Source organism: Urocitellus parryii, chromosome 6 (assembly GCF_045843805.1).
Source record: "Urocitellus parryii isolate mUroPar1 chromosome 6, mUroPar1.hap1, whole genome shotgun sequence".
NCBI classification, from domain to species: Eukaryota; Metazoa; Chordata; class Mammalia; order Rodentia; family Sciuridae; genus Urocitellus; species Urocitellus parryii.
Window position 1 is genome coordinate 28,625,088 of NC_135536.1, and position 17,624 is coordinate 28,642,711.

The following is a 17,624-nucleotide window of genomic DNA, read 5'->3' on the forward strand; positions in this document are numbered from 1 at the left end:
ATCAGAGGACAACCAGGTGATTATGTCCACTGCAGAACTGGTAGCTTGTTGGGTGTGTAACGCCACACGCATCTGGTGTCAGAAATTGAGTCTGTGTTGGATTTTCCTCTATATTATCAGATTTATATATTCTATGTTCCTTAGCAGACATATGATCTGCAAATAATTTTCCCATTCTGTGGATTATCTTTTCACTTTATTAATAAATTTCTTGAAGCACCAAAATTTTTCATTCTGATGAAGTCCAGCTTATTTTTGTGTGTTCTGGGTGTATCTAATTGAAGACAACTTTACTAATTTTTCTGAAGTTTGCTTTTTTTTTCTTAAAGAGAGAACTTTTAATATTTATTGTTTAGTTTTTGGCGGACATAACATCTTTGTTTGTATGTGATGCTGAGGATCGAACCCGGGCCGCATGCATGCCAGGCGAGCACGCTACTGCTTGAGCCACATCCCTAGCCCCAAGAAGTTTGCTTTTTTAATTCAACAATAGTTTCCCACGATTCATCTATTTCATATTCTGGGTCACTGTAATTCATTACTTTTCACTATTTTATCACATTGTATCTTTTTAATAACCCACAATTTATTTATCCATTCTACTATTAATAGACATGATAAGTCACTTGCTGGCGTAGTGTGTTATGAATATTTGTGCTTTTGCCTCCTGGTGCCATTCTAAGAAGAACTCTAGAATGAATGTACCGAGTGTAATCTGCAGGCCTCTGGGTGAAGATCAAAACAATTCTCATAATGATCCTGTTATTTGCCTATTTTGTTGTGTTGCACTGGTGTTTAAAAAGCAATGATGGACAAAGCTATGGCTGCTTTAGCATGAACAAAGATGCCAAAGTCTGCATCCCTTACCAGCAGCATTGGTAGGGGAAAAGAAAAAAGCCAATTTTATTGAGGAATATTCTTGATGAAGGTGTAAAATTTACTGGTTTTATTAAAACCACCTTTTGGGATACATATTTATAATGTTGTTTGACAAATTAAGAAGCCCATGTAAGTTACTTCTGCTATACAGAATGACAGTAATCTTGACTAAAAGTGCTTGTTAAGTTGGATTGTAAGAGGAAATAGCCTCTTTTTCATAGATCACCAATTTACTTGATTGAATGATTGACATAAAGGCTTGGGTAGTAGGCAGGCTTTCCTCAAAATAGAACCCAGTGAGCTTGTTACTGCAAAGAAAACAACTGTATTACCAATGATGACATCTGAGCTTTCAAGAGAAAATTAGAATTTCAGAAATCCTGTATCCCACATCATCATCTTGCAGACTCTGATACTTATGTTTATTGTTTTTCTTTTAATGAGATCAGTACTGCTAATGAGGATCAGGAATGAATATTAAATATGTGATTTTTTTATGTTGTGTAATGAAATGTTTCAGTTTAGCAATTTGGGGGTCATTTCATGCTCCCAAGAAACAGCTGGCTGCCGTGGTCTACTTACCTAGGCAATCCCACCTTTACTCACTCCCTGACCTGAGAATTTATTTTCTTTCTTCTCAGATCATCAAATACTTTTAGAAGATTTTTCATGGAAGAATTGAAATTGTTTTCTATGGGAGAATTGATCAAGATACCTTGTTGTAGGGACAGATGGGGCAAGGCATCAAAGATAGCAGGAAACAGTTTTATTTGGCTGCAGTCAGGTTCAGAGGGCACAGCTTTTGCTGTAATCAATCAACTCCCTGAACCCCAAGTTCAGATAGTTTCAGAATTTTATACCTAGCATGTAAGGGGAAGGGCTCAGAAGTTCACAGTCTGCAGAAGTTCACATAAAAGCAGCTTTTTCTTTCACTGTTCTTGGCAAGTTAACCCTTCAAGGACAACACCTGAGAAGGGAGACCTTCTTCTCCCCTTTCTTTTCTCCAGCTGCCAGCTGTTACCAACTGGTAACTTCTCTTAGAAATGTAGACATCTCTGTGAAACCCAGCTCAAGTCCAGAGGCCTTGTTACATATTTCTACAAACTACTATACTGGATACATGTTTGTGAAAAACTAGTAAGGGGTGTCCAGCACTTGGAGCACCAATTTCTTCCAGGCTAGCAGCCAAGTAAAATAAGGCAACATGAAAATAGAAGTTCATCTACATTGAACTCTTTTGTAGAGACTCTTTTGTTGACAGTCCTAAAATCAGCCATGGTGAAGATGGAGAAATTCTGGAGAAACCCAGTTAAGATTTTCTGTGGAGAAAGGGGGTGCCACTACAACCTAACCCAGAAAAGGAAGCCCATATATTTAAAAAAATATTTTTTAGTTGTTGATGGACCTTTATTTTATTTATTCATATGCAGTGCTGAGAATTGAACCCAGTGCCTCACACGTGCTAGGCAAGTGCTCTACAACTGAGCTACAGCTCAAGACCTCATTTTTTTAACCTATTAGTATTTAATGGATATATATTTTATAATTTAATTGTTAGACTGAGTTCATAGCACATATTAACAGAAAATGAACATGAAAATGACAATTCAGTTTTTATTCTGTCACTTTCCAGTTTGCTGAGTATTGATATCCAGCATGTAAGAGGAGGGGCTCAGAAGTTCACAGTCTGCAGAAGTTCACATAAAAGCAGCTTTTTATATTCCGAGCCCCAAAGTGTCCTCAGAGATTCATTCCTGTAGACCTAATTGCCATTTGGCATCTTCACTTGGATGTGCAACAGGCACTCAAGCATAACACGGCAAAAACTGAAAGCTGATTTTTCCCAAACTTGCACTTTTCCCAGTATTCTCTGTCTCAGCAAGGAACACATCCATTCATCCATTTGTTCAGGGAAAATAAACTTGGAGTTAGTCTTGTTTTCTCTCTTTTCCATTAACATTCTATCCAAAAGGCAGTTCTGGAGCTCTACTTTGTAAAATATCTGACCACTTTCTTTTTTTTTTTTCTTACAGGTACTGGAGATTGAACTTGGGGACACTCAACCACTGAGCCACATCCCCAACCTTATTTTGAATTTTATTTAGAGACAGGGTCTCACTGAGTTGCTTAGTGCCTTGCTTCTGCTGAGGCTGGTTTTGAACTTGCGATCCTCCTGCCTCAGGCTCCTGAGCCACTGGTATTACAGGAGTGTGCCCCCCCACTGGGCTCTATCTGACCACTTTCTGCATCACCTGTATTGCTAAGCACTCAGACCTATGATGACCAATAGAGTATGGCAAGAGAGATGCTATGTAGCTCCTAAGACTAGGTCAAAGGAAGGCCATGCGATTGTACCTTGCTGACTTGGGATACTCACTCTTGAAACTCAATGCCAGTAACCAGTAAAAAAGCTCAAATGGAGAGAAACAGAGAACCTTCCCTAACCCACAGCCCTGCCAGTTGATAGCCAGCACAACCTCCCTACCCTGAAAGCATATCCTCCAACTCCCTGTCAAACTGCCCCAGCCAATGTCACTTGGAACAGAGGTGATCCATTCCTACTAAAGTCTATCCAATTGGCAGTCTTGAGAAAAAAATAAATGGATATTGTTTTAAGCCAACACATTTGTAAAATATTGTTGTTACATAGATAACTGAAATAAACCTCAAACATAAATCAGCTAAAATAAGAACACTCACTTTTTTTGTTTTCATTTCCACACTTTGGACAGGGCTCCCCAGGGACAACTCTTCTCCGCTCCAGCATGTTTGAGGCATTTGCTGGGAAGAGTCAAACATGTGGGTCTGGAATCATCTGGGATTTTTTTTTTTAACTCACATTATCTGGCAGCTGGGCTGTGATAACTCAGTTTCACCTCCCTTGGAGTCCGAGCAGTTGGCCTCTCCTTTACCTTGGGCTCCCTACAGCACCAAAACCTGAAGGTAGTCACCCTTCAGATGTGGTGGCTCAGGATTATGAGAGCATGTTTCCAACAACCAAGTCAGACCTTCATGGCCTTTGTACCCAGCCTCGGAAGCCACACAGCACCACTTCTGTTCTGCTCCACTGATTGTCAAAGTCACAGTGTGGCCATAGATCTACTACTACTTGTGGAAATATATGAAAGAATCTACAACTCTGCTATAAAACTACCATAAACAATTTTACTCTGATTTGTTAAATATGGTTTTCTTGGTATTTACCCTGCCTTGAGTATGTGGCTTAATACTTTTGGCAGTTTAGAGAGTTGAAACTTTGCAAAAAAGTATATATGGAGTCAAATAGATATTCTATCCACTCACTTGAACTTTGAAGACATTCAAATAGCTGCTATTTGTCTCCTTGGTGTCCCCTCCTAAAGTGTCTCCTCAGTCACTTGGCTAAATTGTAGTCTACAGATTCATAAGATTACATATAGGCATAAATGAAAAATTTTGAAATGTTTTTTCCACAGTGTTACTAGAAAGCTTTAGTTATCTGAGTGGGTAATCCTAATTTTTTGCAGTTGCCAGATATCCAATTCAGATCCATTATTCTTTTATGAACTAGTAAGTTTTATATTATCACACTTATCACATAGCTAAATTTATAGAATGAAAGCTACATAATCTTTGTATCATGTTGGGCATGCTTAGTATGTGCAAGGCCCTGGATTTAATCCCTAGTACTTTGTATTTCACAAATTAATTTTGCTTTGACCATCTTTAATAGAAATGGAAGTGACTGTTGAGAGAATTTTTTTTTTTTCAACAGAAAACTGTAGTACATCCTCATGGATATATCAGATTCTAGGTTTTGTTATATACTTATAAACTAGACTAGATCCTGAATTCTAGTTTTTTCCCATATCTGGCTCCCACTGTTTAATATTTCCAAATTTTCTCCCCAACTTCTGGCTCAGTAGTACTGAAAACAGAAACTAACTTTTCCCAAAGGCCTACAAGCTAAAGTTGGAAAGCTTGAGATATACCTTAGAAAAAATCACAACACTTCTTGTACTGGTTACCTTGTGGGCTGCTCAGAAAGTATCCTGGAACACCTGATGCAAACCACAAATCAGAAAAATCTGCCAGATTGCCTGTCCTCATGTCACCATCTGAAGATGCTTAGAGAATATCTAGAAATCTTTCTCAGTGACTGTCCTCTGGACTCAGAAACTGGGTGTAAAGTTCTTTCTAAACATTAGCCATTTTGATCCCATAGAAATGCCTTTGATTGCACAAATTATATGGAGACTTAACTTTAGTGGACACCCAACTTAAGTGGAAGCCTAACTACAAACACTGCCTCACAAAATAAGATATACCTCTCTTTAACTGTACTGACCCATACCTTGGGTTGAAAGACCAGTTCAATGGCTTATGGTACAATCCATCAACCTACTCTGGATGGCGAAAATTTTAGGCAGGGGAATGATGGAATTTAAGGCATGCTACTATAAAATATGGTAACTTTGCATTTGAGAAAACAGAAGATGCAGGTCATAAAACTTAGACAGGTCAATTTCTGACTTGCTCCCACACTTTTCCCCTGAAGTAGATCATAAGACCTTCATTCAAGCAGTACCCTTCCCGTTATAGTTGGATGTGAGGTGTTCCCCAGAGGCTAACATGTGAGACAGTGCAAGAAAGTTTAGAGGAGAAATGATTAAGTTATGAATCAACCCAATCAGTGAATCGATCCCATGATGGGATTAACTAAGAGGTAACTGAAGGTCGGTAGGGTATGGCTGGAGGAGGTGGGTCTTTGGGAGTGTGTCTTTGGGGTATATATTTTATATCTGGCGAGTAGAGTCTCTCTCTCCTTTCTGATCATCATGTGAGCCACTTTCGTCTGCCACACTCTTCCGCCATGAGGTTCTGCCTTATCTCAAGCCCCGAGGAATGGAAGAATGAAGCTGGCTGTCTATGGATTGAGACCTCTAAAACCATGAGCCCTAAATAAACGTTTCTCCTCTACAATTGTTCTGATCAAGTCTTTTAGTCACAACAGTGAAAAAGATGACTAAAACACTCCCTATACCTGGAAAAAAAAGGAACAACCTTACTCTGAAGACAGAAGGACACAGAATAATCTTTTAAATAGGACTTACAAAGTCCATCCCCAAACCTGGTTAATTACCATTATATCACACCCCCTTTATTCAAACATATTTCTCCACACCTATACATTACCTCATCAAAGTGCATAAAAATACACAGATTTCTATGTTCCTTTGGCACTTCATTTCTAAAGACCCCCATATCATGCAAAACGTATGTTAAATAAGTTCATGTACTTTTCTCAAGATGATCTATCTTCTGTTGTAGGGGATTCAGCCAGGAACCTAGCAATGGATGAGGGCAAGAAATCCTTCCTCCCCTACATGCTGAATATCAAGCACTGACTTTTGGGGAGAGAACAGTGGCAAGCATCTAAATAAGACATCCTTCTTTCTGTCCCGGAATCTAAGCCACCCTAAAACTTGCAATCTCAGATAATTAGCAAATAACAAAGCATAGATATTCAGAAATATATTTACAGGCAACGAAGCCCCTGATAGATCTAGTCCACATGGGTTCTGGAACTAGACAAAAATAAGATGATTCCTGTGGTTTATTTAAGGGGGCATATCAAAGGCAGGGATAAGGTTTCAAAAGGGGAGTTTTGCTTCCAAATGTTTTGCAGTCAGCAGGTTGATTGACATCTTGGCAGGTCACACCCATCTCAGGTGCTATGAGGGCTCTGGCAGAGCAAGAAAGAGATTCACAGTGTCCCTGGACAATTGACCAGAGGAAATGTCCACTGGCTATTCCCAGATACCATATGTCTCTATCCATGAGGTTTCCATGCAATCCATGGACAGCTCAAGACAACTGACTTAGCAGATTACTTTGACCTTAAAAAGTTGTGGACAGCTTTTGCCTGCACACATCCTTTATTTGCCTCACAGATCAGTTATAAGCATTAGTGCTGAGCTTCATACAGGTGTTCTGGAGGCTCTGTTTTCCTCCCCAGCCACTCCTTTCCTTCCCAGAATAAAATGTTTGTCAGTCCCATGTGTTGCTGTGGCATAGGGTTTATGTCAGATAGAAGGTCCTCTTTTCCCTAATATTTACTTGTTTTGTAAAATCAATATTCCTGTTAAAATATATTTGTGCAATAAAAAGCATTTTTATTTACACATAGTATATTAAAGCATAACATCTAGAAAGATACATAATAATATATCCCAAATATGACTTCCAGGAATGAGGGTGATAGAGGGGACAATATCCTATGGAAAGTGAATGAGCCCCAGTTATTGGCTGATACTACAATGTAGGAAAAAGCCACTCCTGGGAAATAGTCCTTGCCAAAAGGTGAGGATGTGAACAGCCTTATACTCAGCTCTGACATCAATAGTTATCAGATGTTCTAGTAAATGGGTTTTCTGGGTACAGCAGGATAGCAGCAGGAAGTTCCTAACACTGTAACAGCAGGATAACTACAAAAATGTTTCTAGCTCTGTAACTTTATAGTACACAAAGAAGCCTCTTCATAACTCACAAGCCTTGAACAATTTACAAAGCTTCTGTAGTTAAACTTCCTGATAATGAGACCCTATATAATAAACATGCTGAGCTAGTTCTGTGTCACTATTTCTCCATCAGAGGGCAGTGTACCACCTGGCCCCAGCCTTGCTTAAAAATGTCTGTGTTTTTCTTAATCTCTCATAGCCCCTACTCAAGATCCTTTGCTGTTGCTGCATGGGTAGCAGCAGTATTCTAAGAAATGAAAGAGACAATTGCTTTGTCTATAATGGTCCAATTTTTAATTTAATAAAAGTGCATATACTTAAGGCTCCCTTTTTAATTCCTGATATCATTTTTTGGATAGGCACTTTTTTTTTTTTGAGGTATTGGGGATTAAACCTAGGGCCTTGTGCATGCTTGGCAAGTGCTCTACCATTGAGCTACAACCCCAGCCCTTGGATAGACACTATTTTGAATAGTAATATTTAAAGAGAACAGTATGCAACTTAGAAGAGTTACAATAATAACTCCTCTAATCAGATGAACTAATCTTAACTGGTGTTCTTAGAATATATTCAAGTCTTATCCTCCAAAACTTCAGATAATGGGTTAAATTTTTGGAAGAGCCCTCCTTAACTCTTACCACCCAGGTGTTTGTGAAATAAAGTCTGGAGTTGTTCCCACACATCCAGCTGGGCCATGGCATGAGCCCTGGGTTCCCCTCCATAGACAATAGGACCACCCACCAAGTCATGATGGGCAGCCCTGCACAGGGGCCAGTAAGGGGGCTCAATGTAGTGCCCTGCTTCTGGGTAACAGATGATCTGGGGCTTCTCCTTCCCATGGGCCTGCAAGCGTTTAGAGGCCTCATTAGCATAGAACTCGCTCTTCCAGTTGTGGTCATCCTGACCCACAAGGAACAGGAAGGTGGTGTCAGACCTCTCCACGGGAATAAAGCTCTTCTGGTCTTCCAAAGGACTTTTCAGGGCTTCCACAACATCCATGATGCCATCTTTGGTCATCTTGACTCGATCTCTCATGATACCCACAGGGGGCAGCGTCTCATCCTTGTAGTGTAAGCTTGCCCCAACAACGGCCACAGAGCCATTGATTATGACTGCAGCCGTGATGCCCTTCAGGAAAGAAGATATGGCAAGGCAGAGTTCTCCTCCTTTGGAATTCCCAAGCAGCCCAATCCCTGGACCCTTTACCTGAAAATGGGACAGAAGAAAAAGAAGAAGAAGAAATCTCTCACCCATGTAATAGAGTGAGCAGTGACCATGCGGGAAATCAGCTGGATCTGAGCCCGAATCTGAGCTCTACCTTCTCTCCAGGTTGTCACCTAGGGAACTCTACATATGCTTCCTCCCTACCTTATAAGAGCAACCTAAAGGGAGGAAAATTTTTTATGTGCTCATGTTTCAGAGGTCTCAGTCATGTCCAGCCTACTCCATTGCTCTGACCTGAAGCGAGGCAGAACATCATGGTAGAAGGTGTGGCAAAGGAAAGCTGCTCAGTTCAGGACAGCCAGGGGGTGGAGAGAGATCAAGCAAGGAGCCTGTGGCATAATATAATCCCCTAGTGGCCCACTTACCCAGCCATCTCCACCTTCCTAGAGTTACCACCCAGTAATCCATTCAAGTTATTAATCTAAGTCACGTGCAGCGGTGCACGTCTGTAATCCCAGCGGCTTGGGAGGCTGAGGCAGGAGGATCACAAGTTCAAAACCAGCCTCTGCAAAAGCGAACTACTAAGAAACTCAGTGAGACCCTGTCTCTAAATAAAATACAAAATAAGGCTGGGGATGCAGCTTAGTGGTCAAGTGCCCTGAATCCAATCTCTGATATCTCCCTACCCCCGGCCCCCCAAAATCCCTAAAAACAAAGTATTAACCTATCAATGGTAGTTTGGGTTTGTACTATCCCATGGGACTGCTCTTGTCCTATATTCCAAAGTCCTCTATGTTATCAACAGATGGCCCTTTGATAGACCTCTCACAGCAGTTTTTTTTTTTTTAATTTTAGTTGCAGATAGACACGATACCTTTATTTTGTTTATTTATGTGGTGCTGGGGACCAAACCCAGTGCCTCAGACATGCTAGGCAAGTGCTCTACCACTGAGCTGCACTCCAGCCCTCCCAGCAGTCTTTGTTCTTTCTTATGGCTTCCGTAACAGCACCCTTACTGGTTTCATGAAAGTAGTAAGAACTAAGTGATATTTTAATCAATCCAGATTGTCAGAGGAAGTAGATGTGACAACATATGGAGTTAAGACATTGGCAAAATAAAATGCCCAATTTAACTTATCTTTGTGTATATCTTATACCTTTTCCACTACACCCAGTCACCTTTTCTTCTTCTTTATTATAATTCTTATTACGGTACTAGGGGATTGAATCCAGGGGCACTTTACCACTGAGTGACATCCCCAATCCTTTTTTATTTTCACAAGGGTCTCTGAAAATTGCTTAGGGCCACAGAAAGCTACTGAGGCTGGCCTCAAACTTGAGATCTTCCTGCCTCTTTCTCCTGAGGAGCTGGGATTACAGGTGTATACCATCACACCTGGCTCCTGTAAGCTTTCTAATCACCTTCACCCTTGACAAGAAAAGGAGGTGAAGAGGACATTCCAAGAAGATGGCATGTCACAAGCATAGGGAAGAGAGCCCGTGCTCTGGGAACTGCAGGGAGTCCTGTGCAGTCACACATAGTGAGGCAGGAGTAGCCTGGCCCGCGTAAGGCCCTTCTCCTGAATGAGGAAACAAGTCCTCAGAAAAGGAGCTTCCTTGCCCTTCAAGGAGGGTCACCCCTTGACATTGAACATGAAAAAGTATGTTTTTTGACCTAAAAAAATATATACATTCTGGGGCTGGGTTGTGGCTCAGTGGTAGAGCACTCGCCTAGCATGTGTGAGGCATGGGTTCGATCCCTGGCACCACATAAAAAAATAAATAAATAAAATTAAAGGTATTGTGTCCATCTACAACATTATATACTATATATATATATATATATATATATATATACACACACACACAAATAAATAAATATATATATATACACACATAAATAAATAAATAAATAAATATATATATATATATATAAATATATACACACACATTCTTCCTGCTTTAGAAACTACATAATTGGTATGAGTGTGTGTGTGTGTATGTGTGTGTGTTTAACTGGGGATTGAACCCAGTGGAGTTCTACCACTAAGTCACATCCGCAGCCCTTTATTTTTTATTTTGAGCCAGGGGCTCATTAAATTGCCCAGGCTGTCCTTGAACTTGTAATCTCCTACCTCAGCATCCAGAGTTGCTGATATTATAGGTGTGCATCATGGTGCCTGGTCATATTACCTTTCTTTCTCTCTCTTTTTGTACCAGGGATTGAATCCAGGCCTGATTAACAAATGAGCTACACGCCACATCCCCAGACTTTTGAAATTTTTTTTCTTTGGAGACAGGATCTCACTAAGTTACTTAGAGCCTTGATAAGTTGCTAACGCTGCCTTTGAACTTGTGATCCTCCTGCCTCAGCCTCCTGAGCTGCTGGGATTACAAGTGTGTGCCACCACGCCCAATCATATCACCTTTTCTAAGAGCTCCAGTGCTTCCATCCATATTGTGCCCTGATTGAATTATAAAATTAGCAAGGACTGCCTCCTCATTCTTGGCTACATTGAGTCTAAAAACCATAACTATTCCAGGAACCCAGGTGTTGGCTGTCAATTTCTTTCTTTAAGGTTAACCCTGTGCTCTCACAGGGATATGGGGGAGAGAGGGTGGCTGAGCACAAAGACTTACAAGCAGGAGTCTCCTGGGGAAGGTCAGTTTACTTCCTGTCGATCTAAAGGTTCTCAAAGGTACCCTATGAAATACTAAAACAAACTGGAATTCAGAATTCCAGAATACCAACTAGCAAGCTCTTTACTAATAGGAAATGTGATACTGTACAACTACACAGAAGTATCCCTGAGAAGTGTCTATGCAAGGCAGTGGCTGCTGGGTTAGGAGAGGCCCCCAAGAATGGGCTGTGGGGCTGGGGTTGTGGTTCAGTGGTAGAGTACTTGACTAGCACGTGTGAGACTCTGGGTTTGATCCTCAGCACCACATATAAATAAATAAAATAAAGATATTTTGTCCAACTACAACTAAAAAATAAACATTAAAACAAAACAAAAAAAAGAATGGGCTGACTTCTGGGAAACCAAAAGCACGCATGGGGTGGGGAGCAGCCCACAAAACTAAGAAGAGATCTAACCTCAGGGTGATGGAGCAGGTAGTTCACAGCTTCCTCAAAGTACTCCAGGTGCACAGTCTCTAGGCTCTGGGGAAGGTCATCATAGCCATAATAAGCCAGAGCCATCACAGCAAAACCCTTGCCAGCCAGCAGACTAGCTCGGTACTCCAGAAGGCCACCTCCAAGTCCAAACAGGTCCACAATCCCAGGATAAGGCCCAGGTTCTTGGGGAGATAAAAAACAGAACAGAAAATGGAGTTATAAAATAAGCAAGGATTATCTCCTCATCCTTTTAAGTCTTTGCAGTGCTGTCAAAAGCCATATATTACCTACTGGGAGATGAACAACTTTTCCACTATCAAAAATGCTTAAAGACCTCTGGTATCCAAACATCCAGAGAGTGGCCTAGGCTAAATCCACATTCCCCTCTGTATCCAAAAAGCCCCACGGATTTTCACAAAGACCTTGTATTTCTTTTGAGATCAAAAACACTTTATGGCCCCATGATACAGCAACTGGCTAGCATGAGTGATGCCCTGGGTGTAACAGCATTGGAAAAAAATACACACACACACACACACACACACACACACAAATGAACAATAAGAGCAACAAACATATGGCCTTTCCTAATCCCCAAAATTGGACAATGCCAACTGCCAGAGAATGCACAGCCACTGGAACTGTCATATAATGATAATTGTGTTGCAAAATAGTACAGTCTGTGAAGAAATCACTTGGCAGTTTCCCCTAAAGGTCGATGTATTCTTCCCATATGATCCCCAAATCCCATGCCTAGGTCTTTACTCAAGAGAAATAAAAACTGTCTTCACACAAAAGCTTGTGTGGAAGTGTTTGTAGCAGCCTTATATAATTGCCACAAACTGCAAACAAATGTGCTTTGACTGGTGAATGAATATAAACTGTTCTATATCCACATTTTGCATTACACAGAACAGCTCAAAAAGTCTCAAATGCTAATGGGCACAGACTCAAAATGCTACTTTCTAGGGCTGGTGAAGCACTAGACACTAGCAGATGCAAGGCCTCAATCCTCAACCCTACAATAAAAAATAAATAAAAGGCTCCATTTTGCATGATTACATGCATAAGGTATTTTCACCATTTATATAATATGAAAATTTCTCTTTTACATATCCAGTTTAGAGAAAAACACAACAAACACTTGCTAGGCACCATGTAATGTAAGTCTCTGAATCCGTTTGTCCATTTCCCACCCCCCTTGGTGTGTGTCTTACAATTAGTTTTCTATACACACACACACACACACACACACACACACACACACACACACGTACATATATACCCAGGGGGCGCCTTAACACTGAGCTACATCTCCAGCCTTTGCTGAGGCTATCCTAGAATGACCCATCCTTCTAGGCCACCATGGCCTACCAGTTTTCTTGATAATATCACCACTTACATAAGTACATATGCACTTTAAATAACATTTTGCTTCTCTTGCCTGCCTTGTGAATTTTATCTCAATGAAAGGATACTGAATGTGTTCTGGTATTTGATTATTTCACCTAACACTGTGGGAAACAGATTGATTCTTGCAGCTGTGGTTCATTCCCTTTGCTAGAAACAGCTCCACCTATCCATCACTTTCACTGTTGGTGGATATTCTGGCTGTTGCCAAATATGCCTCTGGGTGTACATGTACCAGAACAAGTAGAAAGCCATATTCAACTAGGTAACTGCAGAAAATTTTTTTCCCAGAGTAGCTGAACACTGTGACTGCTTCTGCTGCATACATGAGTTTCTTTCTTCCAGGTACTTGGTAACAATTGGTCATGTCAGAGTTCTAAATCTTTGCCACTCTTGAAGTTATGAGATGCATTCTGTATTTTTATTTTTGCATCTCCTTCATTACTAATGAGTCTAAGCATCCTTTCTTTTTTTTTTCACTGATCAATAACTTTATGTATATAAAAATTCCCAATAATCTCCTTAGATTCCCAGTTGACGGGAAGAGGACTGCCTCCTATTATAACAGGTAATTTACATAAACCTTAACATACTGTGGGAATGGGGAGAAAAGTTGTAAAAGCTGAGAAACTTTTAAAGAACATTAAAAAGTTGAAACTACCTACATATGGGGGGGGGTTTGTTTGTTTGTTTGTTTAGTTGCTAATGGACCTTTATGTTATTTATTTATATGTGGTGTTGAGAATTGAACCCAGTGTTTCACACATGCTAGGAAAGCTCTCCAACACTCAGCTACAACCCCAGCCCACTACAGATGCTTTTTAAAATTATTAGAAGTGTCTTTCCCCTTTCCTTAGGATGTCTTTTAGCTGATGAGCCCTGGAATTGAAGAATCTCTCAGATTTAGAGCAACAGGTCCACCTCCCAGGCAGCTTTTCTCTCAGATTTGGAGCATCAGGGCCACCTCCCCAGGCAGCTTTTCTTTCAATTCCTATCGTCTTAACTCCGACCTCTGGAATGTTGGAATCTACCTTTTTCCTAGGCGAAATAACAGAGACAAGAGACAGTGCTAGACCGGAACAATGAGGACCAGTTGGGGGCTCACCTGGTGGCAGGAACAGCGTGGCCCGCACCCTGCCCTCCAGCACCGGCACCCGCCGCACACCGGGCGGCACGAAGTGGCGCTCATGCAGCGCGCGGGCCAGCTGCTGCCCGGCGTCTGGCTCGTGGCCGTCCAGCACCTCCAGCTCCACCACGAAGGGCGTCTGCACGTCCCGCTTCACCAGGCGCCAAAACGGCTTATCGGGCTCCATGGCCCAGATCAGCCCCATGGGCTCCAGGCCCGCGAAGCTGCCGCCCAGCGCGGGCGCGCGCTCCAGGTCCAGCTTGCCCTCCGCGTCCGCGCGGTAGCGCGCGTGGGAGCGGAAGAGCGCGCCCTTCTCGTCGCGCAAAGACGCGAGCAGCGTGACCGGCTGTTCGGGGTCCAGGCCTTGCACGGCGATGTGCAGCGGCTCGTCCCAGCAGCAGCGGCCCGAGGGCTTCAGGCTTAGTGTCGCAGTTGTCCGTGAAGAAGCCCAAGTGCTGCGGCCACCCAGCCTAAGCAGAGGAGGCCCTGACAGCCGCGCCCAATTCTTCAGGCCCCATTGGCACAACCCGCACGCTCGCAGGACAGAGAGCGAAGAGGTAACCATTTTGCACCTTAACTCAGTCTACGCAACTGAACCGGAGAAAGGAGAAAATTAGAGGTCCTCTAGTGGCCGGCTGCCTGATGCAAGCTAAGTGCCTACCCGGCCCAGCCTCTCATTTGTTGGAGAGGGGAAGGGCGGAGCCCTGCCAATCAGAAAACGAAAATAGTTACTCATGGACTTTCTTAAGACCGCCTCCACTAAAAACTGCTTTATGATGAAGAACAACTTTCTAGTTCTGCTTCTCAGGCTCTCTTTGGCCCAGGAAAAGTGTGCTGGACCAGAGCTGGCTTTTAAAGAAACCTGGCGCCTAGCAAAGCCTAATAGCCGAGAGAAATGCAGGACTGGAATCCAGTTTTATCACTTTATTGGATAACTGGCATTCGTTACTACTCCTTTTTTTTTTTTTTTTAAGAGAGGAGAGAGAGAGAGAGAGAGAGAATTTTTAATATTTATTTTTTAGTTCTCGGCGGACACAACATCTTTGTTGGTATGTGGTGCTGAGGATCGAACCCGGGCCGCACGCATGCCAGGCGAGCGCGCTACCGCTTGAGCCACATCCCCAGCCCTCGTTACTACTCCTAAGCCTTTTCTTTCCAAATATGCACCACATTTTTTTGCTTGTGTATTATCTGTCAGTGCTTATCCTTCACATAGGTCCTCCGTCTAAGCATCTTGACATCTTACTAGCCAGCTATGTGACCTCTGAGCTACAATCCATAGAGGTGCAAAAATAGCCAAATGATGTAATAGGAATTATGATTTTGTTATACTGGGTTGTCATTTTGCTCCATTAGGTAAACTTTATCTCCTGCTCATCCTAGATTTCTCACCTTTTTCATTGTTTCATAAATTATTGATTATGTTTTTCATCAAACTTAAGCTTTAGGCCACTTCCAAGGCCTGTTAAGATTTTACATTAATAATTTCATAACCTTGTTATTGGAGAAACCTGTATATGTATAAGCTATGTTTTCTTCTGCTCCCAAATAAGACCAACCTACAAGCCTTCTCAGACAAACCTATTCCAAGTTGTCTTGAAGCCTAATGGTCATTAATCACACAAACTCCCTTCAGCTCCAATTAGTCTTGTACTGATTCTATGAGATACTTCCAGTATTTTATGCATAGAGTCTCAGGATTTAAACAAAGGAAATAATATAGCTAATTTGTGGGGAGTTGGGGGTACTGGGAACTGAAGACAGGGAATAATTTAATTCTTAATCCTTAGAAGAATTATATGAGGTGGGTCTATGTTGGACAGATTAGACAAAGGGGGATGAAGGAAAAGAAAGGGAGGGGGATGGGAATAGAAAAGATAGTAGAATGAATCAGACATAGCTTTCCTATGTTCATATATAAACATGACCAGTGTAACTCTACATCATGTACAACCACAAGAATGGAAAGTCAGGGCTGGGGTTGTGGCTCAGCAGTAGAGCGCTTGCCTAGCACATTCAAGGTCCTGGGTTCAATCCTCAGCACCACATAAAAATAAATATATTGTGTCCAACTAATAAATAAATAAATAAATAAAAGAATGGGAAGTTATACTCCATGTATGTATGTCAAAATACACTACTGTCATGCATATCTAAAAAGTATTTTTAAAAAGAACTGTATGAAGGGCTGGGGTTGTGGCTCAGAGGTAGAGTGCTTGCCTTGCATGTGAGAGGCTCTGGGTTCAATCCTTAGCACCACATAAAAATAAACAAACAAAATAAAAGTACTTGTCCATTTACAACTGAAAAACAGGATTTTTTTTTTTAAAAGGACTGTATGAGGGGTTAACTGATTTGTTGAACATCACACATCTAGAAAACGGAAGTATTGGGATTCATACCTTTGCAAACAGATTCCCCAGCCTATGCTCTGAACCATTATGCTTTATTTGCCTCTCACATAATGATATCCTATGTTGAGAAGAGTATTTGGAAAATACACTCATATATTGGAGCATTCTGTATAAAAAAAAATAGTAAAAGATGCATTCTCTTTGACTCAATCCCACTCTGAGGAATAGTGTCTAAGTAAATATTTACAAATGTGTGTAAATAGGTGGCTACCAGGAAGCTCATCATGGTATTTCTTTTTTGTTTATTTGTTTTGCGGTCCTGGGGACTGAACCCAGAGGTGCTCTATCACTGAACTACATCCTCAGCCCTTTTTATTTTTTGAGACAGAATTACGACTATATGATCCAACAGGTCCACTTCTGGGTATACACCCGAAATAACTGAAAGCAGAGACTTTCATATAAATGTGAGTCTACTGATATCTATTCACAGTAATTCTGTTTAACTTTCTGAGGAATCTACAAGGTTTTGATATTTAGTCCTGTCGTCTTTTGACCCTTCTCTTTCCATCCTAGAGAAAGCATCCTCTGCCCTTTTTCAGGAGCCCAGGGTCTGAGTACAGTTTGTGCCTAGGCACTGAAGTCAGTACTCAGGCTGGTCCCAAATGCCAATCTTGCCGGGAAACAAAAGATATGACCATCTGAAAAGTATGACCTGGGCCAACTAGACAGAACCTTCGGCCCAGAAATCTTCCCTCTTATCAGGACAAATTTTGTAACAGGCACTCTTAAAATTGGAAATTTTCAGAGAAACCTCAAGTGGTTTCTTCCTCATTCCTAGCCATTGCTGTTCTTTAAGCTAATTTCTCTATCCCAGCTTCCAACAGGCAGTCACATCATGTTGAAATCAGAAGCTGAAACTGCTCCCAAAGCCCTGCCCCCTGGCACCAGGAAGATGCAACAGAACCCAGAAAACCAGAATAAGCACACATCTCTCAGCTTCCTCAGATGAATCTACACGTATATATTTCTGGGCTTTTGTTCAACAAGAATGATCCCTCCTATAAAATATA

At 41.5% G+C, this 17,624-nt stretch overlaps 1 protein-coding gene across 2 annotated transcripts; it reads right to left on the reverse strand.

Moving 5' to 3' along the window:
- Nucleotides 1–1,929: 1,929 nt before the first annotated feature.
- On the reverse strand, nt 1,930–14,868 carry LOC113191830 (acyl-coenzyme A thioesterase 1-like). 2 transcript variants are annotated; one of them, XM_077799714.1, is made up of 4 exons: nt 14,177–14,868; nt 11,641–11,843; nt 8,398–8,585; nt 1,930–8,285 (listed from the first exon to the last, which is right to left on the reverse strand). In XM_077799714.1, the coding sequence occupies exons 1-4, from the start codon at nt 14,760–14,762 to the stop codon at nt 7,907–7,909; spliced, it is 1,356 nt and encodes a 451-aa protein (XP_077655840.1). In that variant the 5' UTR covers nt 14,763–14,868; the 3' UTR covers nt 1,930–7,906. The 2 variants fall into 2 exon arrangements, with proteins under 2 accessions (XP_077655840.1, XP_026257481.2); XM_026401696.2 differs by having other exon boundaries at nt 7,912–8,585.
- Between the last annotated feature and the right edge of the window lie 2,756 nt (nt 14,869–17,624).

What these genes read in the sequence shown, in the direction of transcription:
- LOC113191830 (XM_026401696.2), bottom strand. Translation starts at nt 14,762, where the DNA reads ATGGTTACCTCTTCGCTCTCTGTCCTGCGAGCGTGCGGGTTGTGCCAA. An exon ending in CACGCTGTTCCTGCCACCAG is followed by an intron (nt 11,844 to 14,176) that starts GTGAGCCCCCAA and finishes TATCTCCCCAAG; the next exon opens with AACCTGGGCCTTATCCTGGG. An exon ending in ACCTGCTCCATCACCCTGAG is followed by an intron (nt 8,586 to 11,640) that starts GTTAGATCTCTT and finishes TCCCATTTTCAG; the next exon opens with GTAAAGGGTCCAGGGATTGG.